The 24,231-nt window shown below is 54.0% G+C and overlaps 7 protein-coding genes across 7 annotated transcripts; 3 read left to right on the top strand and 4 right to left on the bottom strand.

The window, feature by feature from the left end:
• Positions 1-740: 740 nt before the first annotated feature.
• M406DRAFT_239131 (cytochrome P450) lies at positions 741-2,453 on the bottom strand (the record flags this gene model as incomplete). Its single annotated transcript, XM_040916086.1, has 3 exons — positions 741-901; positions 980-2,048; positions 2,094-2,453. Coding segments are annotated over 3 exons (1,590 nt in total), but the record flags the coding sequence as incomplete, so codon positions are not given.
• Positions 2,454-3,152: 699 nt separating this feature from the next.
• On the bottom strand, positions 3,153-4,525 carry M406DRAFT_333600 (inositol phosphatase; the record flags this gene model as incomplete). The annotated part of the gene is made up of 4 exons (XM_040920857.1): positions 3,153-3,228; positions 3,301-3,355; positions 3,473-4,263; positions 4,398-4,525. 4 exons carry the CDS (start codon positions 4,523-4,525, stop codon positions 3,153-3,155), a joined length of 1,050 nt encoding a protein of 349 aa, XP_040772521.1.
• Positions 4,526-5,780: 1,255 nt separating this feature from the next.
• On the top strand, positions 5,781-7,284 carry M406DRAFT_104004 (response to dsRNA). Its single transcript, XM_040915092.1, has 3 exons — positions 5,781-5,924; positions 5,999-6,656; positions 6,762-7,284. The coding sequence occupies exons 2-3, from the start codon at positions 6,109-6,111 to the stop codon at positions 6,922-6,924; spliced, it is 711 nt and encodes a 236-aa protein (XP_040773036.1). The 5' UTR covers positions 5,781-5,924; positions 5,999-6,108; the 3' UTR covers positions 6,925-7,284.
• Positions 7,285-7,392: 108 nt separating this feature from the next.
• M406DRAFT_357776 (P-loop containing nucleoside triphosphate hydrolase protein) lies at positions 7,393-8,891 on the bottom strand. The gene is made up of 4 exons (XM_040923769.1): positions 8,620-8,891; positions 8,291-8,540; positions 7,907-8,131; positions 7,393-7,820 (listed from the first exon to the last, which is right to left on the bottom strand). The coding sequence occupies exons 1-4, from the start codon at positions 8,680-8,682 to the stop codon at positions 7,474-7,476; spliced, it is 885 nt and encodes a 294-aa protein (XP_040772522.1). The 5' UTR covers positions 8,683-8,891; the 3' UTR covers positions 7,393-7,473.
• A 4,500-nt stretch (positions 8,892-13,391) lies between these two features.
• On the top strand, positions 13,392-14,905 carry M406DRAFT_229956 (thiolase-like protein; the record flags this gene model as incomplete). Its single annotated transcript, XM_040915824.1, has 3 exons — positions 13,392-13,568; positions 13,676-13,837; positions 13,946-14,905. Coding segments are annotated over 3 exons (1,299 nt in total), but the record flags the coding sequence as incomplete, so codon positions are not given.
• A 688-nt stretch (positions 14,906-15,593) lies between these two features.
• Positions 15,594-17,701, bottom strand: M406DRAFT_295194 (MFS general substrate transporter; the record flags this gene model as incomplete). Its single annotated transcript, XM_040919177.1, has 4 exons — positions 17,354-17,701; positions 17,172-17,213; positions 16,159-17,057; positions 15,594-15,981 (listed from the first exon to the last, which is right to left on the bottom strand). The coding sequence occupies exons 1-4, from the start codon at positions 17,549-17,551 to the stop codon at positions 15,594-15,596; spliced, it is 1,527 nt and encodes a 508-aa protein (XP_040772524.1). The 5' UTR covers positions 17,552-17,701.
• Positions 17,702-21,392: 3,691 nt separating this feature from the next.
• On the top strand, positions 21,393-24,166 carry M406DRAFT_74498 (uncharacterized protein; the record flags this gene model as incomplete). Its single annotated transcript, XM_040925740.1, has 2 exons — positions 21,393-22,741; positions 22,975-24,166. 2 exons carry the CDS (start codon positions 21,393-21,395, stop codon positions 24,164-24,166), a joined length of 2,541 nt encoding a protein of 846 aa, XP_040772525.1.
• Between the last annotated feature and the right edge of the window lie 65 nt (positions 24,167-24,231).

The following is a 24,231-nucleotide window of genomic DNA, read 5'->3' on the forward strand; positions in this document are numbered from 1 at the left end:
GCGTTCAAGTATTATCAGGATGTTATGGCTGGGGGTGGGAACTGAGCATCAAGGCAAGAATAGCAGACTGGCATGGGTGGGACGGGGGGAGAACATGATCAAGGCCACACATCTGAGCATGTGAGAGGCTGGGCGATATCTCAAACGAACCTCCCCCCTTTCATGAGAGGAGCATTGTAATTGTCGGTGTTGGTTGGTTGTTGTGATACTGGGAGGGAAAAATAGGAAAAAAGCAGAGAGAAGACCGAATGATGAAAAAAGGCCTGGTCAGCTAGCTGAAAGGACTGACCTGGAACCTGGGAAGGTCAGCACGAATTAGGGAGATTGATGCAGACTGAGAGATAAATGATGGCTCGAGGTCTTGTTAAAACATCATTGGCACGATGCATCTTGTGCTTGTAGTAGGTAGACTTAGATAGCGCTGATCAAGCTCATGGACCATCAGCCCCAGCCCCTTCAGACCGTTATGGTGCATACAACTTGTGAATGATGTGAATGATGGTTTGTTGCATTAAAGAGCGCCCACAATATATGTGACACTGGGCCCTGGCCACAATATTCTTCCCAAGCCCCGCCCTCCTTCCTCCTTCTTTTCCTCACGGCACAACCTCAACTCGCTCCCCATTAGCCCCGTCTCTCTGCCTTATCCTCACCTTCACCGACTGCCCAGCAACCGGCTCCAGGATATGCACAGGCAGTATATAGTCATCCAATTCCGGCACCTTGATTCCCCCTCCGCCGCCGCCACCACCCACGCCTTGGATTTCAAACCTCAGCAGCACACACGCCACAAAGCCCAAAATCTCACCCGTAGCGAAATGGCGGCCAGGACACAATGTTCTACCACCCCCAAACCCACGAAACGCTGCGGGATGAACCGCCGACGACCCCAATGTCGCCTCTGCCTCATCATTTAAGCCGCCCTCCCCCTTCTTCTTCTTCTTCTTCTTCTTCCCCTCCTCCTCCGTGGCATCGTCACCGCCCTGCCGCTTCAGCTGTTGCTGCTGCGGCTTGCGAAGCTTGGCCAAGTGCCGCAGGGGCTGAAACTCGGCCGCATCCTCACCCCAGATGGCCCGGTTCATGTGCATCACTCCCCCCGCAATCTGCACGATCCCACCCCGCTGCAGGAAATACCCTCCTCCCCCTTCTGCACCTCCTTCCCCGACCAGCCCTGCGGCTGTGACGACCGTGTCCTCCTTCACCAGGCGCGTGGAGAAGTTGTTCGAGCCCAGGCGAAGGGTCTCGCGGTACACAGCCCACAGCGTGGGGCAGTCTCGGCAGCCGTGGGCGGTGAGGGCGCTGCTGCTTAGCTGGCGTGTGGGTTTCCTGTCGTGAGAGGAGGAGGAGGGCTCCTTGTTGTTCTTGACCACGATGCCGTCGAGTTCAGAGCGGATGAGTGCCAGAAGCTTTGGGTCGGAGCATACGCGCGCCAGCACCCAGAACGCGACCGTGGCTGTGTTCACGATGGCAGCAAAGAGGAAGCTTACCTCGGAGCGCGCGACGCCGTCGGCGGAGAAGCCGTGTGCGCGGGCGATGCGGATACGGTTGAGGATGATGGGGGCAGCACCATCACCGTTACCGCCAGACTCTTTCAAGGAAGAGGTGGTGGGCTCGTAGTGGCCTGCGTCAATGTACTCCTTGAACGCGGCAGTAAGCATCTCCCGGCCGCGGTAGGCCTTGCGTGCGACGAATGAGGGAGGCAGGACACCAGCGACCAGTCGACCCAGGCCGTGGTCAAAATCCCAGAAGGCGCGCTCGAGATCCTCCTTGGTAGAGGAGGTGGACGATGCCGTGGCGAGGGGGTTTCGGCTGCCGTAAAGCACGCGGGAGGTGGCGCGCACGACGAGGCGGCGAGCCCAGGGGAGTAGGTCCTCCTCTGCCGCTACCTCTGCCGTTGGACCATTGTTTCCTCCCAGGTTCGTGGTGCGGACGTACTCGTCTAACTCGGCGGCGAGTTCCTTAGCGGAGCCCACGGTCAACTCGTCCAGTGGCGTGCCCGGTCCCAGGTAGGAAGTAAGCATGGCGTGCAGCTCAGCCAAGACGCCGACCTCGTCTCCATTGCCTCTGCCGCCCTTCTTCCCTGCTCCTCCTACTCCGCCGCCGCCGCCGCTTATGGGGTCAAGACCACGGCTCACGATGTCAGCGGTGCGGTCATCAAGACCCATAGCCCTCTTCACGATACTGGGAAGCAGAGCATTCGACGACAGCTGCGCGACGGGCCTCCGCTGGATGGCGACTGCAAGAGGTGGCGATGTGATGATATAGAGACGGGCAAAGGGCACGACGAGGGTAAAGGCTGGGAGGTGTGGATGGGCGAGGCCGAGGGTGCGGATATAGTGGCCGCCCTGGAGGGCCATGAGGACGAGGTGGCCTATGAAAGGGATGGGCAGCGGACAGGAGACGACCTGGGGTTCCCTGGGGTGGACTTTCTGGCGGGCGAGGTGGATGAGGACCGGGTAGAGGCTAAGGGCGGCCAAGAGGAAGACGGTTGTGACAATGTTGGAGGGAAGCCACGCCCATGCTCTCGCCCATGCCCTTGCCCAGAGGCCGCTGAGCTCCATGATGGGCGGGGAGGGGAAGGGGCGAGGGGAGTAATAGAGTTATACTGTTTACGTGGCTGGCATCGAGTGTGCGTGTGTTTGAAGATATATATATATATATGTATATGTGGAGAAAATAAGCGGGAGAAGAGGTAAAAAAGATAACTAAGTAAAAACTCGCCATGTGGAAGAAGGATGGATCTAATTCATCTACCAAGTATGCATGTTCGTCTGGATTGAGAAAAAGCGGATACGGCGGCAAGCCACAAATTATATACGGTGAATTAATTAGTCTGTTTTTATTTACAGCCACACATATTGGCCGATTATATTTTGCCGAGGTAGGAAGCAAGATGGCGAGCTTAAAAGGGCAATTGAGGATGTCTCGAGAGCCAGCAACACTTAGAAAACAAATCATGGCAGGTAAATTATGGTATTTTCATATTTCCAATTTGGCTAATGCAATCTTGACCATGTCCCAATCTGTCCACATCGATTCGATCCCACCATCATCATGGTGGCATTTGTCCTGCATTCTCCCTGAATTCATTTCGTTCTCAAGATTGTTGTTAGTGGTATTGGTCCACACTCCCTACCTGCACATGCCTTCCGTTACTTGTGGAATTTCTTGACCTTCTCGCATTCATCCCAGCTGCCCATAAAGATTCCTGACCTGTCATGAATATCTCTGCAGTGACACATCAGTAACAGTCCGAAAGTATGAAAACAAAGCAGCCCAAGGGCAGGGCAGAACACTTACTCTGGGACAACGTCGAGCATCCTCTCCATCTTGCTGTTGAGAGCCTGTCCGCCAGCTATATCTCACTGTCAGCCATTATTGGTACCCCTCACCCCTTCACCGACACACACACGCACACACACACACACACACACACACACACACACACGGGGTCACCACCACGAATACGTACCGTTCTCAAACACCATAGCCATGGGCGCACACTCGTACAGGATTCGCAGCTTGCCCTTGGGGCTCTTCTTGTCGGCAGGGTAGGCGAAGATACCACCGTACAGCAGTGTGCGGTATGCATCGGCCACCATGGACCCGATGTACCGTGCGCTGTAGGGCTTGCCCTTGCCGTCATCGCCCTGCGGCAGCTTGAGCGAGTTGAAGTAGTCTTTGACGTTGTCCTCCCAGTACAGCGAGTTGCCCTCGTTGACCGAGTAGATGGCCCGCGACTTGGGCAGCCTCATGTCTGGATGGGTCAGGATGAACTCGCCTACGCCGTTATCCAGCGTGAAGCCGTTAACGCTGCCGCCTTTCATCGTGATGACGAGCTGGGCCGAGGCACCGTACATGGTAAACCCGGCCGCCACCAGCTCGGTGCCGGGCTTGAGGATGTCCTCCTTAGTACCCGTCGATCCTTCGGCCAGCTTGTGGATAGCGAAGATGGTGCCGACCGACACGCCGGCGTCTAAGTTGGACGAGCCGTCAATTGGGTCGCACGCCACCGCATACCTGGCCTGCTTGTTCTCCTTGAAGAAGATGATATTCTCCTCCTCTTCTGAGACCAGCAGGGCACATTTGCCCGAGGATCGCATCGCGGCGATGAAGAGGTCGTTGGAGATGACATCGAGCTTCTTCTGCTCGTCGCCCGTCGTGTTGGAGGACCCGGCCAGGCCGGTGAGGTTGACAAGTGTTGCCCGTCGAATGTAGTAGGCGATTGACTTGAAGGAGAACTGCAGGGCATGGCAGAGAAGTCTAGAGTAGGAGGAATAATTGGTGGCGGTGATGGTCAGTCTTTTGTCTCTCTCTCTCTCTCTTTCCTGTCTGGCTCTGGGCCCTAGAACCCGACGACGACGATGACAACAACAACAATAATAGCTACTACTTACGTGAAGTCTCCTGTTGCCTCCTTGACCTTTACTTGCTCTTCCGTCAAGAACCTAGTAAGGGTCACAATGTTGGTGTTGATGGCCTCCACATCGGCGCCGTCCCCATTCGAGTGTACCGCGGTAGACATGGTCTCGGCTGTCAGATCTTCAAGCCGTCTTCACGACGAGATGGATATATATGGTTGAGAGAAAATGGTCCGGAAAAACTTCCTGATGAATGGAAGAATCTCAGGATGATCAGGTCAAGTATTTGAAAAGCAGAGAATCAAGTAGATGATGGCAGGATTGTCAGCACGTGAGGAGGGACACGAGACAATCTCTTGTAGAGATGACGAGGTTGGTAGGAGTTGTGAAGGTGGAGTGGTTGTAAGTTTAGGGCAGCTTGGGGGAGGGGGCAAGCAGCTATAATTGGTATATGGAGGAAGGTTAGATTTGAAAAGAGGAAAGAGATAAGAGAGGATGAGAAGAAAGAACAGAAGATTAGAAAGAAGGAGAAAGAGACCAGTATACTTCCCAGGAAGGAACTCACGAGAATTCAACGGCAGGCACCCGGTTCAAGATTCTTCAGCTTCAAATCAGTCACTATTAGATCATTGCCGCGAGTTCGTGGAAACTTAATTGCCGATCCGGTCCATCCCCTTCCTTGTATCATAGCACTATTATTCAATGCCTAATGCCTGATGCCCCTCTCTCTGTCCCTCTCTCCCAATTCCAGATCCTCGAGACATGTGCGAGAGCAACTGTTGAGCGTGCAGCGATCAGTTGTCGCATGCTCGGCAGAATGACGGCTACGGTGACGTCCTACTGGATCCGGCCGAGGGGAACCGTGAGCAGGGGGGAGCCCCTCTTTCCTCCCTCCCCTCTCCCCCGCAGGAGCTCATCAGTGGAGCACGGCCTGGTAGCACTGGGTACATGAAGCCGTAGTTAGCACTAACAGGGTGACCCGCCCCGGGGCAGCTCAGCTGCTGGATAGGGGGAGGTGTGATGAGGGGAATCAGCGGGGGTCAAGACTGCTACAGGGGTAGGTCGTCTTCTTTACTTTACCGTACTACGGCATCATGATACAAGAGAATAAACCGGAACCACTTCTTGAAAGAAGTTGTCCATCCATCGCCATCGGATTTCCCACCACCCAGATTGCCAGTATCCAGTTCCAGGATCCACCTGAAGAAGAAGGGTGCATGATTGGTGAAAATGAACAAATCCGAAAGAAGTGCTGTGCCTTGAGAAACCCACTAAATACTCCAGCTCTCAGGGTTAGGGTATTCAATCTGTGCCAGGATCTCATCTGTATGACATGTGTGGTCAATCACCGAGTATGACCCCAGACTTTGACTTTGACCGAGGCACATGTCAGAGGTCCACCACACCTTCACAGCAACGCCGGGGAAGTGGCAGAGAGTCACTCACCAAAAAGTTCCCTTTCCTTCTGCTGTTTATCTTGAAGTGTGTCACATGATATTCCGCTGTCAAATTTTCTTCTGATCGAGGTTCAAGTCAGACTCATTCTCGATACACTATTGACCTGTCTGTCTGCTACCACTCAATTCTGCTTTGTTCTTGCTGTTGACGATCTTAGCTAAACCTCTCAAATCCGGCAGACCGCGATCCTCGTCCTCCACGAGCACTCTTCCCTCGAGACCCAAACTTCTCGACCAAAGTGCCAAATAATCTGTTTCTCGACCGATAATAAAAACCATAACCGCCCAATATGGTCGCCGACGCCCTCATCTACCACCCCTCGGTGGCGCACTACCTGCGCTTCGTCGCCACTACCGTCGGCCGCGACAAGGTCCTCCGCGTCCTGCAGTACTTTGCCCGCTTCTACGCCTGGTACCTCTACCGCACCAACGGCTCCCCCGCCGAGGTGGCCCCCTGGGATGCCATGAAGAAGCAGTTCGGCCTCGCCCGCAAGATCATGCGCGCCGGCAAGAACGTCGAGCACTTCAAGGCCGCCGCCGTCGCCGCCGATGCCAAGGCCGGCACCATGGACCCCGTTCTGCGCTACGCCGCCGTCGGGAGGCAGCTGGGCTACGCGGGCTACCTCACCCTCGACTTGGCCACCCTGCTTGACGCGACCGGCATCCGCCGCAGCGAGTCCGCCAAGAGCCTGCAGCGCGAGGCCTTCCGCTTCTGGGCTATGGGCTTAATGTGCTCTGTGGCTGCGCAAGTGTATACACTCTACCAGCTGAGGGTGCGGGATGCCAAGGTGGATAGGAAGGAGGGCGAGGGCGTGGTGGAAAGCAAGAGGATAGCCATGTGAGTTTGATTTCTCTTCTTTTGGCCTTGGTTCTGGGGTTTCAAGAAGGTACAGACATAAGCGAGAGAAAGATGTAACGGCTAACAACATATGCTTCGTTTTAGTGAGCGCTCCGCCAGCCAGCTGCAGCTGCTGTCCGACCTCTGCGACCTGACTGTGCCTTACTCCGCCCTTGGTTGGGTTGCTTTGGACGATGGCATCGTCGGTCTTGCCGGAACCGTCAGCAGTTTGATCGGCTTGTACAACCAGTGGAAGAAGACGGCCTGAAATCCTTACTTCCCCCTTTAAGAAGAAGAGGTGTTTGGTCTTTGTTGATGAGGAGTGACGGTGGATCAAAACTAGGAGGATTTTTTGCTTGTAGCGTCTGATGAGAGAAGTCTCTTTTTCACCTTTCCATTCTTTCTCTCATTTAATTGATACGGCCACGATCACTCCAGTGCGGCTTCGCAGCTTTTTTTTTTTTCCCGGTCTGGTTTTTGTTATCTGTACGATTCTGGGCATGTATGTTGGATGACGAGCTTTTCTTAATGGGAGTCGATTTTGTTCATAATACCTGTAGCTGTAGATCGCAAGATTGCGAGGAAAGCGGAACGTGTGTGTCCGAGAATGGCATGGACTCTGGATACCATTTATCTACGTGTATCGTGTAGACTCTTCCATCGAGTGTGCGCGTGTGATATTATCCATTTTATTTCTCTTGCTCCTCTATCGCCGAATCTTCCTGTGGCCCATATTGGTGCAGTCTTTTTTAGTAATTTGTTCTTGAGCTTACTGCTTTGCACAATAGCAACTTGCTGCTAGACAAAAAATTCTCCTCTATAACCCAATCTTCTCTCTCACATCCCTCGCGATCCTCATAAACGTCTCTGCCCTCTCCGACCCCGGCTCCGCCACCACCGTTGGCTTTCCCTCTTGCGCCTGGCTGCCAATGTTCTGGTGCAACGGAATGTCTCCGAGAAACGCAATGTCCTGCTCCGCGCAGACTTTCCGCACGCCCTCGCCGGATCCGAAAATGTGGTGCCGCCCGCCGCAGTCGGGGCAGGTGAAGAGCGACATATTGTTGACGAGACCGAGGAGGGGGACGTTGACTTTTTTGAACATGTTGATACCCTTGATGGCATCCTTGACGGAGAGGGTGTGGGGGGTTGTGATTATCACCGAGCCTGTGAGGAAAGGTGGTCAGAGTGGTGGATTGAGATGAGTGAGGCGAGCGAAAGAAGAGATCGAAGAAGATGTAATATGCTCTTACCATCCAAGACGATCTGCTGTGTGATGCTCAGCTGCGTATCACCCGTACCAGGAGGCAGATCGAGCACAAGGATATCGAGACCGCCCCAGTCGACCTCGTGAAGGAGCTGCTGCAGCGCCTTCATGACCATCATGCCACGCCACACCACGGGCGCCTCTTCGCCTACCAAATACCCCATCGACATGGTCTTGACACCATAATTTGACAGCGGTAGTAATTGATTATCTAGATTATACGAAAAGATCAGCCATGAATTTCGAAGGGTCATCAGTCTTTGTCACCCCCCCCCCCCCTCTCTCTCTCTTTCCCGCACATATACATCCTTCTCTCCGATCTTCAGAACTCCTCACAGGGGAGGCATGATGAGGACATCGGACGACATACTCTGCGATAGCCTGGGTTCCTCATTCAGGTTGAACAGCGTAGGGACTGATGGTCCAAAAATGTCCGTGTCCAAGATCCCGGACCTGTGGCCTAGCCTGGCGAAGGCGAGGGCGAGGTTCGCAGCCACAGTGCTCTTGCCAACGCCGCCCTTGGCCGAGGACACGGCGATTACCTTGGCCACATCTTTGATCCTGCGGCGCTCGGGGAGGCCACGCTGCATCCTTGGGATGGAGCCGGTGCGCGGGAGGCCCTGAGAGTGGTGTTTGTATGTGTTAGTATTAGTTTTGTTCTTGTTTGATTTTCTGGATTATGATGAGGTGGAATCTTACAAGAGGGTTTTCATGTTGCAAGGACCGGAGATTATGAAAGAGCCGGCGAGATGTGGTTGCCATGTTGGCGAGGTTACGCCCTGGCGCTTCCGAGACGAGGATGGAAAAGGTCTGAAAGAGTAATAAATAGATTTATTGCGTGTCCATCGTTTGAAAGGATGAAGAAAGAAAAAAGAAGGAAAAGACACTGATTTATCGATGTATCTCGAAAACTATTCAGTTAAATAAAAGTCAGGAGAGTTTCTGGAGGCAGAACCGTATCAATTGCGTTCACCTCCACTATCCCTAAGAAGAGTTATGTTCAAGTGAAGTGAAGGACGTTGATGAGGCTTTCACTGCTCACTCACTAGATGGTTGGAGTCAATACGTACCTCAACACACCCCAGCAATGAGGCCTCGCTAACGCGTGCCCTGAACCACCAGCGGCACCTTCAGCTAGCCAATCCCTAAAAAGCAAAGCCTACCAGCCCTGTCAGAGCGGGCCAGGGACCCACTAAAAAGTTCGGCGGGAGACCTGCATTTTTTCTTGCGTCTGCAATCCTACATTCTGTCACCCATCCAAAGAAAGAAAAAATACTTCGTCACAAAGTCTACACGAGAGACGAGATCATGGCGCCCGCCAAGTCGACGCGCGCGAAGAACAAGTTTACAGACTTTGACGAGAAGCCTGTCAGGGGTACGCATTGCCTTTTCATTACTTATCCTCTCCTTCCCTTCACAATCGTCTCTTCCTACTCACGGCCTTAGAGGGAAAGGGTGGAATGTGGGACGGCGCTGACTTTGATTTGCAGATCTCGACCCCGAGGCCGATGGACCCCTTGAAGATGGGGCCAGCGGCAGTGATGAGGAGGACGAGGACGAGGATTTAGCAGGGACGGAGCACTATGTCTCTGTCGGGTTCGTCTCCATCTCGATTACATGCCCTTCTCCATTCATCATAGTAGCTGATAAGGCAATCGCCCTCCAGCAAGAGCAAGCTTCGCCAAAAAGAAATCCCAGCCCTAGGCCCCAAGTACAGCGGGGTACGAGTAAGCCGCGCAGCCCTCGATGACAGTAGCGATGGCGAGCTGGAAGAGCAGGAAGAGTCCGACCAAGATAGCGAGGAGGAGGAAGACTCGGAAGAATTCGACGACCCTGAGACGGCTGATCTGGACCGGGATAATATCATCGATGATGAGGAGATTGACAGCGATGAGGCGTTTGCGGAGGGCGAGGAGGAGATGTTCAAGAAGAAGGGATTCTCGTTCAAGGATAGCAAGAGCGCTGGCAACATATCCTCCAAGGGCGCCATCACCAATGGGCGCCCGAAAAGAATGGTCGCTGCGGATCTGATGTCCGATCCGGAGAGCGAAGAGGAAGAACAAGAAGATTCTGAGCCTGATGGTGAGTCAGATGATGATCACGATGATGAGGGTGCGCAGCTCGACGGATCTGGGTCGGAAGAGGAGTCGAGCGATGATGATGAAGAGGGCTCCTCTGTCGACGACGACTCGGAAGAAGGCACCGACGAAAGCGAAGACGAGGACGAGGAGATGGGTGGTGCGGATACCAGCGACGACCGTTCCAATCTCCGCAATCTGATGCAGAGTGATCAAAAGGGTGTCATCTCCAACATATCTCAAGCAGCCAAAGCGGACGCTCTAAAGGGTGTCGCCGTCAGACAACAGCGGCGCACATACGATTCCCTCCTAAATTTACGAATCCGCCTCCAGAAGGGCCTGGTCGCCATCAATTCCCTGGGCGAGGCAGGCGACAGCGACGCCACTTCAGACAAGCAACCATACGTGGCCGCGGAGGAGGCCGCGATCAAGCTGTGGACCGCCATCGACGGGTTCCGCGCCAGCCTCCTGCCCGAGCCAAAGGCAGGCCTGAAGCGGAAGCGCGATGTAGACACCCGCACCTCCATCGAGGAGGTCTGGGAGGAGATGCAGGCGACTGAGGAGCGTGCCACCGCCAAGCGCAACAAAATCCTGGACAAGTGGTCAAACAAAGTCAAGAGCACGACGGCGGCCGTCAGCAAGGAGCGCCACCTCGGCACCACAGCGTCACAGTCCCTCGTGGACGCGCTCGGGACTCAGCTGCTCAGCTCGGAGCGGCTGGTCCGGCGCACCCACGTGCCCCGGTCGTGCGCGCCGTTGCAGGCCGCGAAAAAGGTCACGGAGGATCCAGACATCTACGATGATGCGGACTTCTACCAGCTCCTGCTCAAGGAGCTGGTGGACCAGCGGACCAACGACGCGGGTGGGGGCGAAGCGGACGGTAATGTACCCACGGTGCGGTGGACGGCCGTGAAGGAGGCCAAGACGCGCAAGCAGGTGGACCGCAGGGCGAGCAAGGGCCGGAAGCTGCGTTTTACGGTGCACGAGAAGCTGCAGAACTTTATGGCGTCGGAGGACCGGCGGACCTGGGAGGACGAGGCAATCGACAGGTTGTTTGGGACGTTGTTTGGGCAGCGGATGCAGCTTAGAGAGGATGCCTCGGAGGATGAAGGCGAAGACGACGACATCGCTGCCGCCGAGGAAGGACTTAGACTTTTCAGGAAATGAAAAATACCCAAGACTGGCTAAGAAGGGCCTCATCAACCACCTATAGGAGAGGTTGTTTCTGCCAAGAAGCCCGCCCAGCATAGCGAGATGAGTAGAATGCTATGTAGAATCAAGTGCACCACTGGTCCTCCCAACGCATCACCATCATTTTCCCGCCTGTCTTCTCGTGCCTGCTGTCGTCGTCGCCCTCCTCGTGCAAGCCTTCCGCCGGCTCTCACGATGGGAAACACGTGGTAGACAGCCAGAGACGATGCCAACACGGCACTCATGTCGTCGAAGATGTCGGCATTCCTGTGGTGAAGAAATCGAGCGCAGAGGACATTGACGGCCAAGAGGAGGCCGCCGTAGCTTCGGCAGACGGCGAGGGTCTCGGGGGATGGGGCTTGGTCACGCAGCTGGACTCTGGGCTGGAGGAGGAAGGAGAAGGAGGCTGGTTCAGGTATCAATATGTGTGTTTTGTGTGCGGGCGTGAAGAGGGCTTGATTGGTTGGTTGGCGGCATGGAGTGACACACCTGGTAGCTCAATGAGCAGATGGAGGAAGATAGGGAAGTTGGCGGCGTGCATGATTGCTGGTGTGTTTCTGGCCGACGTGGGGCCTGGGTCGGATCAAAGACGGTGGTGATGGTCCCCACCAAGGCCCGGGAATGTGTTCCGGGCCGAGCTGATACGGGGTGGCGTACGGAGGGTTTAAACAAGGTGGTCTCGGTTCCGAGTGGATGTACTTGGCGGCGATCGATTGTGTGGGCTTTTTGGAGGAGGTGAGGGTGGGGGAAAGAGGAGGCGTCTGGTTTGCTCAGCAGCAGGCGAGGCCAATGATGAATCATGACCAAAGTATTGATATTATGTACATAGACACACATGCAGTACGATGTGGATCATCGTAACACCATTTCTTCCAATTGAGTAGCAAGTCTTGTCAGATTTTGGACATTCCCGTTATCAGACAGTGCACCTCGACTCATTTTCATCAGTTCCATATCTTTTTGGAACAGGGGAGCAGCAGTGATGATCTTGCATCCCACCGAGACACATGCTCGACAAGGGACCAGGGACAAAACATGGATAAGAAGAAGGACCCGCCTAGCTGGGACCTTGTGGCTGGGACCAAGCATCGAGCTTCTCCTGCTACACACTCCGTAGCAGTTTCAGATATCCATCCCAAAGGGAAAGCTTGTGCTGCTGTCTCTTGGTTCTCTTCTCTGGCTCGCTCTTGTCGTCACCGCAAGCAGCTTTTGTTCTCATGCCTCGGCTAGTCTTCTTTCCTTGTGGCTTCCCTGCCCCCGGCTACCATTACCCGCCACCCTCACCCTTGGCCCTTCCCCTTCCATCCATTGTCCCAAGCTCTTCCTCTCATAATCTCTTGCCACTAACGTTGAATGCGCTTGTTGGCCTCCCTGGAAGAGGAAAGTCAAGGCGGCTTGACTATCTCCTGGGCCGGGAAAGGGGAACCTGTTTCATGGCGAGACGGGGCGACAAAAGTGTGGGAGGGCTACATAGTACATTCAGGTACTTGGGTAGATACACTACAGCAATAGTAATCATTAACCTTACTACAGTAGGCAATAAGGTTGCCGCATGCTGTAAAACTTGCCGCTCTGCTAGGCGTGCCCTGGATTTCGGTACGTACCCTGCATCATCATCACTCCTTCCCTACCAATTCTCCCTTTTTTTGTTTTAATTCTTTCTTTTTTTCTTGGGCTTTTTGTTGGGACCAAGATTGCATACAAGTTTTATGCAAGAAAGAAGTCATCACGACACTCTCGACCCTCAATTGCCTCGTACCCAGTCATTGTCTTCCCAAAATCAGGTTCTCGAGATTGAATTGAATCAACCGCTATTGGCGTAGTGCATCCAAGTACTCAGGGATTCTCACTCACTCGCTCATCGTCTCTTCTCTGAAATCATCCCACCGACCACAAACCTCTCTCTCTCTTCTCGGCCTGCTCACGGCCACTCTACAACACATCTTGAGCTTTTTATTCTTGAGTTTGACCTTCTGGCCAGAACACCATTCACTGCAGGGAGCGTGTGTTATCTCTTTGTTTCTTCATTCATCTATACATCGTTCTAAACCTCGTGGGTATCTAAAGAAAAACATCACCCACAGAGCCTCGAACCACTCAAGTTTTGTGTGTTGATACGTCATCTTTCGAGTATCGACAAGGGTCCTGTGGAGGGGCACAAAGGGAGAGTGAAAGAGAGAGACGGAGAGAGACGAAGAGGGAATGTCGTCGCCCAACAGCTTCGGCCAGCTTGGCCTGAGCATCCTGGGCCTGGGCACGCAGTATCCTCCTTACGGCCTCAAACCAGAAGCCATAGATACTCTCGTTCAGCGCTACCATGATGCTGAGAGCCCTTCTATGAAAAAGGTTCTCTCTATCAATAAATACACTGGCATTGGGGTGAGTTTGAACTGGCTCGACGAGCTGACTACAACGCCACCCAATCTCTCCCATGGCAAACAACCAGATGATGGCTGACTTTTTCTTCCTCTTCCACTCCACTACAGACTCGTTCATCAATTGGAGATCCTGACCACCCTGTGGTGAACAACCCAGACCCTCCTTCAATCGAGGAGCTTCATGAGGTTTTTATGAGCGAGGGTGTACCTCTGGCCGTGAGCGCTGCGCGAAAGGCCATCGACGAGGCCAAGATTGATCTCGAGGAAATTGTGAGTTTTCTTTTCGCATCCTACACTCTACATGTTCCAATTTACAGAGGGTGAATATACGCACACACACACACACACACATACATACTGACTCTCTTCCACTACAAGACCCACGTCGTCTCCACGAGCTGCACCGATAGTGCCAACCCAGGATATGACCACTTTGTCTGCCAAGGTCTAGGCATCACCCACCAGGTCGAGAAGGTCCTCCTCCATGGCATTGGCTGCAGCGGCGGGTTGGCAGCCTTACGGACCGCCGCCAACCTGGCCCTGGGCCACAGCTACCGGGGCAAACCCGCCCGTATCCTGGTGGTTGCCCTCGAGGTGAGCACGACATTTGTGCGAAGCGAGCTGGACTCGATCGACAAGTGCGACGAGACGAGGATAGGCGTGTGCCTCTTCTCAGACTGCGCCAGCGCCGTGGTCCTCAGCAACGGCCTGACGACGACAACGACCACGACAAGCGGTGGTGTCGTTCCCTCTTCCACGCTCCGCCCAGCAACCTATGACCTCCTCGGCTGGGACCACCGCATCGTCCCCGACACCGCTCACGACCTGGGCTTTGATGTCCACCGCCACGGCTGGAAGGTCGTCCTGACCCCGCGCGTCCCCAAAATCGCCCAGTCTGCCCTGAAGCCAACCTTCTCCGATCTCATGTCCTCTCTGCGGCCGCAGCTTTCCCCAAACTACCAGGATGCCCCTCCCGCCGATTTCGACTGGGCCATGCACCCAGGCGGCGCTACCATCCTGACGGGTGCCGAAGAGACTATGGGTCTGCGGCCCGAGCACATGCGGGCCAGTTACGACGTGTACATGAACCACGGCAACTCGAGCAGCGCGACGGTGTTTAGCGTGTTGGATCGTCTGCGGAGTAAGGATATGGACGCCTGCACGCCGGATGGCCGAGGGCCACGAGATTATATCGTGGGCTGTGCGTTTGGGCCCGGCGTGTCAGTGGAGATGTGTATGTTGAAGAGGAACCAACATGGTGGCGGTGGCAGAGGGCCGGTGGGGAGAGAGGGGGAGGGCGGCATTCCTACGCCGCCTGAGACGGAGAGCGAACAGAGCAGTGACCGCAGCGAGAATGAGGAGGATGATAATAGTAGCAGCACCGGGGATGAGGAGCAGGTTGAGATGGAGATGGGAGACGACAAGGCTGACGCTTGGGGGGTACAACAGGAGCAGAAGCAGCAGCTCCTCTACGGGGATGAGTTCATAAGCCAGGCGCTTGCGTCTGTGGAGCTAGACTGATGAGAGGGAAGGAGATGGACGATGACGAGGCGGCGCGTACACCAATATACCTGGAAGATTCTGGGCTATGATTTTGGCATAGAACTATATATAGACCATACATATATGCAACTGCTCGAGAAGGGCAATTGCTATAATTTTGTTTCTTTCTTTCTTGTCACTTCTTGGCCTGTTGTCCCGGCTGGAACAGTCCTTTTGGATCTTGACAAAACAGAGCGGCAAGATGGATGAGTTACAGTCGTTTTAATATGTCTTATGTCCCCTGAGATATACACACAAAGGGTAGGTACATAGGGTATCAATAATCTTCCTCGTGTCAGTTTCATGCCTTCATATGATGCATGCTCAAGATTCCACTTCTCCTCTCTCTCTCTCTCTCTCTCTCTCTCTCTCTCTCTCTCTCTCTCTCTCTCTCTGTTCCTCGCTCCTCCATTACCTCGACCCTCACCAGAAAAAGAAACACCCCTATCCCATAACCCTCTTTCCTTCTTACTCGTCCAGCTCACTACTCGTCCACCTTCCTATCCCCCACCACATCCTCCGCCCTGGCTCCCTCAACGGCTTCCAGGCTCGCCCCCTTCTGCAGACCCAGCTGCCGCGTGTCCCAGCCTTTGCTCTCGAGGTACGCCCGGAACCGCGCGTCCTCCTTCTGGACGGTGTCCTGGCCAATGTGCGGGAGGAAGACGAGGGTGAGCACGGCGGACAGGATGCACAGGGACGAGGACACGTAGAAGGGGTACTGCGCGCTGGCGGCGGCCGTGTGGCCGTCGGCCTCGATGTACTTGAAGATGTAGGTGCCGATGAATGCGCCGATCTTGCCTATGGCGGCGGCGATGCCGTAGTACATGCCCCTGATGCCGGTGGCGGAGGTCTTGGAGGCGAGCAGGCCGATGCTAAAGGAGGGGAAGAGAAAGAGAAAGAAACAGGTTGGTTAGCCAACGCTATACTTTATTTTATTTTCTTCTCAACAAAGAGAAGGAAGAGAGAGAAAGAAAGAAAAAAAAAAAAAAAAAGGGGGGGGGGGGGCGTTGGGAAAGGGGGAGAGGGAGAGGAGATTCTCGTTTGCTTACTTGTCACCAGGGCCCAGCTCTCCGAGGGCGAGAAAGATACCGTAGATGACGGCGAAGCCAGCCACATTCTGAGGCTGGGCGAGCTTCTCATAGGCGCCGGCCATGGCAAAACCGACAATGGCCTGGAGGGTGACGCCCAGGGAGAGGGCGTAGCGCGGGCCGATCCAGTCGCTCACATAGGCACCGAGGACGGCACCGGGGATGTAGAACAGGTTGATGACGGTATTCCAGCCGAAGATGGTGGTCAGCGGGGCGGTCTCGGTGTCGTAGATGTTGGCCAGGATGCTGGAGCCGTAGATGCTAAAGGGGTAGGTAGAGAAGTCATAGATGAACCAGATGGCGGAGACGAGAAGCAGGCGGAGGCCGTAGAAGCGGAAGACGAGGCCGTAGGGGATGCGCACGTGGGCCATGCTGTTGCGCGAGAACTCCTCGGGCTCCTTGATGCGCAGCCGCAGCACGAAGAGGATCAGGGGGAAGACGACGCCGATGCCGAGGCTGGTGCGCCACTGGGTCTCGTAGTGGCCCTCGTGGCAGGCGGCCGCGACGACGTAGGGGACAAAGGCGCCGATGACGAAGCCCCAGTCGATGGCCGTGTTGGTGAAGAGGATGAACCAGCGGTTGCGCGTGCCGGACTTGAGCTCGGCCGACGACTCGGAGCAGCCCACCGAGCCCGCCGGGTACTCGCCGCCGATGCCGATGCCCACAAAGAAGCGCCAGGCCACGAGTATCGAGAGCAAGCCCGAGGCCTGCCCGTGCCAGTACGAGCCGGCGGCCAGGGCGGTGAAGATGATCAGGATCACGGTCGACACGAGGAGCGTGTTGATGCGGCTCCATTTGTCGGCAAGAATACCAAAGAAGAGCTGGCCCACCACGGTACCCGCAAAGGCAATGGCTGTGACCTGCAAAGGGGAGGAAAAAAGTGATGGAACGAGAAGTCAGCCTGGTGTTGTCGTCACCTAACGAGGGGGGAGGGTAAGAGAAGGAGGAAAGAGGGGGTTATAATATATACTCACATTGCTGATAGCACTCGAGTTCTCATATGCATCTTTGTATTGCTGTGGCCAGGAACATTATTACTTAAAACTTAGATGAGAACTCCAAAATGAGGGAAAGACATTTCTCTCCTCATCCTAATCCTCCGCCTCCCTTTCTTCTCTCATATTCTACCACCACACTGGGGTTTGTGCTCACTCACCAGCGACAGTAGAGTGCTCACGGATCCAATGACGTTATTGACGTATCCATCACTGAAGAGACCGGCGCCGCATGCAAAGACGGGCAGGAGTGTTTTCCTCATGGGCTGGACATCTTCGATGGGTACCTCTGAGGACTGGTACGGCTCGACGGCGGCGTCCTGCGACGAGCTCGACTTCTTCCCGAAGCCAAAGACCATGGCGAACCTTTCTATTTCTCTCTTTTTCTCTCTCTTTTTTGTTAGTGGCCTTAGGTTGGAGGAGGGAGGTTATTGAAATGACGCTGGTGGTGTTCAAGAGTGCCTCGTTGAGGTGTGGGGTGGTTGAGGCTGGCAGGTTGAGGGAGGCGGGGAGTGAGCCTGGTCAGAGAGGGCCAAGTTGAACAAAGAAGAGAAGAAATGCAGGAGGGAGAAGGTAGGAAAAGAAAGAGAAAAAGAAAATAAATAGATCAGGACGAGAAGGTGCTTTGGAGCTCTAAATCAAGCCAGTGAGAAAGGAAAAAAAAAGAGAGAGACAATCCTGCTATGCCACGTGCTAATGATACTCTGTGAAGTAGGAAAGATTACGCCCTCTCTCCACACACACATGCACACACACACACACACACACACACACACACCATGTCTCTATCTCGCATCCTATCCAGCGGGGATACAATTCGGGCCATTCCAGATGCAGGTGGTAGTGTGACCCTCTCCACGGCCTGCAGGAGGGACGGCATGTACTCCGCCCTTGTCCGGCCGGGCGGGCCAGCGCCGAGAAGAGAGGATAAGGCCGCCGTTGGGAGGGCCTAAATTGCATATGCATCCTCACTATACCACATACAACACAAGGTAATTCAAAATCTGGCATCATATATACCATGATGGTACCTGATGCATAACACAAATCGTGAAATGCTTGTTACTACTCGTTGTAACCATCTCTTTGGGAGACACTCTTCTCCTAACAACAACCTTCGCTGCCTCTCTGTGGTCAAGAGGCACGCACAAGATCATCTCACCCCCCAGCCTCTACAGCATCCACAGGCGAGGGAGGCAAGGTGGGGGGAGAAAGGCCCCATACCACACTAGAAGGTTGGAACCTTGGAGAGTGGCGTTCTCAGGCGCTGCCGCTGTGCCGAGATGAGAGCAGCGCACCCAAGCCCGCGTGCCTGAATCGCAGGACCCCATTCGTCGCCCAGGAAACGTGGGATCTGAGGGTCCCACGAGGGACCAATCCTACCATACTGCTTTTCTGTGTGGACTGGACCTATTACCATTGCGCTGCATCTTTCTGACGGCGTCTTCCTCGCGTGTCTACTTAACTTTTTCAGCTTCTCAAAAACACAAAGTAAACTCAGGTGGCGTTCGCGTCATCTTGGCTCGGTCGGCGGGACGGCAAATGGAGGAAGAAAAAAGCTTGGTCTGCAGGGCCCCTGCGGATGCCCCCGTGCAATGGCGCCTTGGCCTCGGCATAATGCAATGTGTAGAAGACAGAAGACGTTGATAGCAGCCGGAACTGTACTCGGTAGTATCGCCGAAGGATTTTCCACTCTGCTGGACCGGTCACCCAAGTGCCCCACGCACTGGACTGCTTATCTCTTGAACAGTACTTAAGATGACATCTTTTGACCAGGGTAAGAAAAGAAAGGTAACCGAAAAAGAAAAGAGAGAAAAAGGACAAAAAGAAAAGACAAGGAGGCCATGCAACGCGCTCTGCAGCATGCATTCGTGCATGTGGGCATGTTGCAAATGTCACCGTGCCACTAGAGGCTACTGCTGCATGCATGTAACATACCATGTACAATAGTCGCTATAGTACAGATCTGCCTGCAGCTCTGCAACCCAGCGCCTTGGGACCTCGACAACGACTGAGGTAAATGCCCTCAAATATTCAATCCAACTTTGCGCGTGGCCAACAACCTCAGCATCGCATCACCACCGCCCAATCGCCACTCCCACGTGCCTGTAAAGGTCTCTGAGTGGAGACGAGAGGGATCCACCGCGGTCATCAGAACCGTGGCCGGTGTTATTCCCCTGCCGGATCTCGGCGCTGAACCCAGTATTTACTATCATAGTACGTACAATACCATACCATGTATGGCAGTAGGAGCTGACTGAGGCCAACCTGCATGTTGTTGCATCCTCAGCTGGGACTCCCATATATGTGGCATACTATGTACTAATAGCATGTGCATGCAGATCCCATGCAGGGCCGCCGCTCATTTCTGGAGGGATCCTCCTGTCCTGACCGCGGCTCGATTCCAGCCGTCTGGGCCGAAAGACGAGCTGGATGCATCTGATCAGATCTGACAGTAGATCTAAGCTCCTCCCACCTTCCGAAAGGAAAGAGAGGGACGAATGCCGGCCTACGCAAACAGGGGGCTGTTCAGGGCTGGAAAACCCGTCTACCCAACTTTGTTTTAGCAAGATTATGTCAAAAATTATTTTAATCTGATTGTTCATTGTTCTCATGGACTCATCGTGGATCCAGATGTGTCCCGGTTCTCTCAGTGTGGCCTGTGTGAGGCTTGGAACGGGGGCAAGTACTTGGACACTTACTTGCATCACACATGTGGATTTGAGCCTCATGTCAAACATGCAGTGCGACACTCATCTTGGGAGTGATCAGCAGACGTTCTCTCTCCACACCTGGCTGCTTGTGGGCACATGTTATTCATAAGCCAACCTGTTGCCATGTTATTTCCAGCAAGCAAATAGGAGGAGGCTTCCTAGATAGGGCAGGTGTTTTGCTGGGTATTACGGGACAGCACGGTAGATGAGGATAATGTGGCAGGATGGTCGTGGGATAATTTTCTGATCAGAGTTCTACCCAACTTGGGAAGACTGTGCTGTGGTGATCTCTTCTGGTCGTCACACCGTTATGATTGGTTTGTCCATGACCAAAGAGAATTTATGTCAAGAGCTGTGTTCTGAATCCTCTTCTCGAAGATGGTTTGAACATAAATGGTGAACAGGTCGAGGGACACACTCACATCTTTTGAAGACATATTCGCCAGTGGGAGTCAAACTAATAGTTTCAGCTGGTACACTGGATTTTTTCTTTTGAGCAAGGCAGGTACACCCATGTGTATAGCCTCGTGCCTGCCTCATTTTCACTTGGTACTAGCCAACAGCCCTTCAACCGAGCTCAGCACTTCCTCCCTCCTCCTATTCCTCTGCTTCTCCCTCGTCCTCCTCGTCTTCCTCCATGTCGCCCGTCTATCTGCCAAACTTGTCCAGGCCTGAGAGTATAGGTAACCTCCACAACACCATTCACTATTGGATTGCTCTCAAAACCTCGCCTCGTAATTGCCCTCTGCTTATTTGATACTCTTCTTCATCTCAACCAGAGAAACTCACCCTTTGGAAGCCCTCTATTGGTTCTATCGTCTGCTTGACCAGCTGCATTCATGACCCCACAGGATCCTCATACTCGTGATCTTCAGCAAGTGCGACCATCTTACAGAGGCACCTTCCACAAAGTTGTGTTTGCAGGACCGACTCAACAAGGTTGATAGCAGGCCCCGTCCTTAAACCTACCTGGTTTCATCAAGAAAATATCCCTGATTCCTCACACTCGCCAGAGCTACTAACGGCCTGTTCCTCTTGCCTCCCAGCAGCAGGAGGGGCACTTGAACAAACTTGACCGTGGAAGAAGGCCGTTTCCCCTACTCGTCTGTGGTTGTAAGCTCATACTGTCCCTCTCGCATATCTCTTGAGTGGCTTTTACATCATCATTTGTGGCTACATAATTTCCTTCCTTCCCTTCTGTCGCTTCATCGCGTACCTACACCTCCCCATCTACAGCACTGTTGACTGTCTATCATCTGCATAGCATTCTTCTTTCCTAACTTGCGGCCCTCTCCTGCCGTCTCACTCATCCCTTCCATTCAATCCAGCTTGTGTTCCTGAATGACGTTCGACTTGCTCACCTTAGTTCTTTCTGACAAGATTCCTCTACCCAGGGTGAGACTCGTGGTTTTAGTGTCTGAAGTTTCAGCTCCAATTCTGCTAGACTGGGACCTTTCCTTCCAGGCTCTTCCACCTCAGCTGGAAAATGGATAACGACGCTGATTTGGCTCCTCGTGACGCCTGTCCTGGTGATGGCAGGGAGTCTTCCATGTTTGTGGAGCAGACTCAACCAGACTATGAGTCTGTAGACCTTTCAAACTCCTCACCGTCACCAGTGGATGACGACCTTACTAATCATGGCAAGCGAACGACTGAAGTCGTTCAACAAACCACGGAAAACGGTGGCAATGTTGAGCAAAAGCGGGATAACAAGCAGCTAGAGGACAATACCTCCGGCGCCCCGGGCAGCGTCCAATCCTCCAGTGATGACGAAGAGGAGGTTGACAACGTGGACAACAATCGAAAGGAGCATCTGCCCATCGCACAGCTGCCTCACGTGCAGTGCCAGGACTGCGGCACCTACCAGAAGCGTCTCAGGCTAAGAGAACGCATGATCAAGAAGAGGGACATCGAAATCACCAAATTGAAGGCTGAAGTTCAACGTCTCAAAGCAGATCTCCGTCGCAGGAATGTTCCGGATAACAGCTCAGGCGGCCAAGGATGGGCCAGAAATCACGCCCACACCGACGGAAGGATCAAGCCTCAGGCAGGAAACATCAAAATCTGGCCCCAACTGCTACGTGAGATGCTCTCTGGTGCTTCAGATGATGTCAGCTGGGAGACAGTCTGGAACACGTCGTACCAAGAAGAGAATATGCCGACTCGACTCTTGTTGCACCCGTGTGTGCGACTTGTTGAGCGGGAGCACTCCGACAGCCTGCCTGTGCACGCAGGCTCCGCCTACAGCTCCCGCGCGTCTACGCCAGTCGTGTCGGCCAGACCTCGAACCAAGTTCAAGGGGACCTTTGACAATCTCCCGACAAACGTGTTGGTGAAGATCCTCTGCGAGCTCCTCGTGTTTGATAAAAACCTTGTCCATGCATTCAGCAGGCTCGACCCTTTCGAGGAACCCCAAGCATTGAGTGACGCCTTTGCAGATGACTATCACTTAGGGCTGACCAGAACTTCCGGTCTCAAAACGCGATTCTTCATTTCTGGAAAGGAACGAGCATTCATTTCCTTGACGCATAACACTATTATGCCTAGAGATCTGCTAGCTCCTCTTGTGGTGAGCCGCAAGTGGTGCTTTTACGGTTGCTCAATCTTTTACTCATGCAACACCTTCGCCTTTAGCTCCTTTGGCGAATTCGACCGCTTTGCCAACGGAATCGGGCCTGCTCGAGTCCAGCGATTGACCAATGTCGAGCTGCATTGGATGGGGGGCAAGAATTTGCGCTGGGGCGAGGAAACTGACAACAAATTACCCAACAGGAGAGTGATGCCACTAGCCTGGCTTTGCGAGATGCCACGACTTCAGTCTCTTGTCGTCTTCATGTAAGTCTATGACAGGACAATCCGAACTTCCGCGATTCTATAAAGTACTGACTGGGAGCAATTAGTGACGAGTCCAGTAAATCTGTTGTCCGACGCATAAATGAGCATAAAGAAATTCGGACTTACGAGAAAGAAACTACAGCTGGGCAGCCTAATTCCAGGGAAACTCGAGCTCTGAGAGCATGCCAGGGAATGGATTTTCTTCTTCAGCTACGTGGTCTACGCTGGATCAGGTTATACGATACAAACCGCTACTTATCGCATTACGATCGCAACAAGAGCGCCGTGAGAGACCAGTCAGCGGTCATTGATCTCAATAGAACTGCTCGTATGAAGCCCGTTGCTTCGCGTGCTGCCCTCGCAGCGCTGAACCGGCTCGATCCTCTATTTCCGCCTAGACCAGATAGATGGAACCCCGGGCCCGAAGACTGGGCCATTCTGCAGAAGATCGAAGCCAACGGCATCGCATACGATTGCCGGCGCAATGACCTTGATATAGACGTGACGCCGAGACAAGGCACGCCTAGCGACTGGGAGGGACCGAGTGGCAGTCTTCACCTAGGTAGCGACGAGTCCGATTCAGGAGACGATTCAGACTCTGGCGGCGACTCTGACGGTCTTCCAGATGCGCCTTCTACCCCGCCGGCGCCGTACGCGGTATACGAGACCCCCGACAAATCTACAGTTGGTGATTATGAAGAAGAGCTGGATGGAGAGAACGGCGAGGGTACCGATGATAGAGATGCTGACTTTGATGATCCACTGGAGACCGAAGAACAGATCCGCCGACAGAGAACTCATGACTTTATCTGCAATCTGCCCACAAGCGAGCGCTTGTCTCTCGTTCCACTCAGCCCTCTTGCCAGCTACCAGAGCTTCCGCAGCGAGGGACGGAGTGTATCCCGTATCTGGTCACCCTTGGCAAAGGCCATCTCTGAACGCTTTCCTGACCAATCTCGTGAGCCTATCGTCATTGATGAGGACGGGGAGAAAGATGGCGACGATGTTGGGACGTCTAAATTCGAGTGGCCTCCACAGGCTCCGAACATGAACCTGGAAGAGCGCCGGCGTTCCACCACGTCCGGCCTTTTTGTCACGCCCGGTCCTACTGAGGAGGGCTTAGGCGACATAGGTACAAAAGGATTCAAAGCGACGAGGTCCATGGCCCGTGAGGCGATGGTCTACATTGACCTGACGCTTGATTCAAACGAGGACAATCAGCAGGGTCCAGATGGCGAGTACCTCACAGCATGCCAACGACTTGGTCGGCCAGCTCCTCTAAGAGGTGTAAAGCGCGGACGTGAGACGAGTGAGCCGAATACTGTGGCTAGTGAGGACAATATCGCCCAAAAGAGACGTCTCAGCAACTTCGACCTTGACGATCGTCCTCGCGATGCCCGGTCGTGGCCCGGCGCGGATCACTAATCTCTAGACCCTCTGTTGCCTGATTCCCCTTTTCGGATCTAGATTTGATTCTAGTGGTCGGCCTT

Source organism: Cryphonectria parasitica (assembly GCF_011745365.1).
Source record: "Cryphonectria parasitica EP155 unplaced genomic scaffold M406scaffold_8, whole genome shotgun sequence".
NCBI classification, from domain to species: Eukaryota; Fungi; Ascomycota; class Sordariomycetes; order Diaporthales; family Cryphonectriaceae; genus Cryphonectria; species Cryphonectria parasitica.

Coding starts and splice junctions, on each gene's coding strand:
- M406DRAFT_357776 (XM_040923769.1), bottom strand. CDS start 8,682: ATGGCAACCACATCTCGCCGGCTCTTTCATAATCTCCGGTCCTTGCAA. Junction 8,541..8,619: donor TGCAACATGAAAACCCTCTT/GTAAGATTCCAC, acceptor CACCACTCTCAG/GGCCTCCCGCGCACCGGCTC. Junction 7,821..7,906: donor ACAGCAGATCGTCTTGGATG/GTAAGAGCATAT, acceptor CTTTCCTCACAG/GCTCGGTGATAATCACAACC.
- M406DRAFT_104004 (XM_040915092.1), top strand. CDS start 6,109: ATGGTCGCCGACGCCCTCATCTACCACCCCTCGGTGGCGCACTACCTG. Junction 6,657..6,761: donor GAAAGCAAGAGGATAGCCAT/GTGAGTTTGATT, acceptor GCTTCGTTTTAG/TGAGCGCTCCGCCAGCCAGC.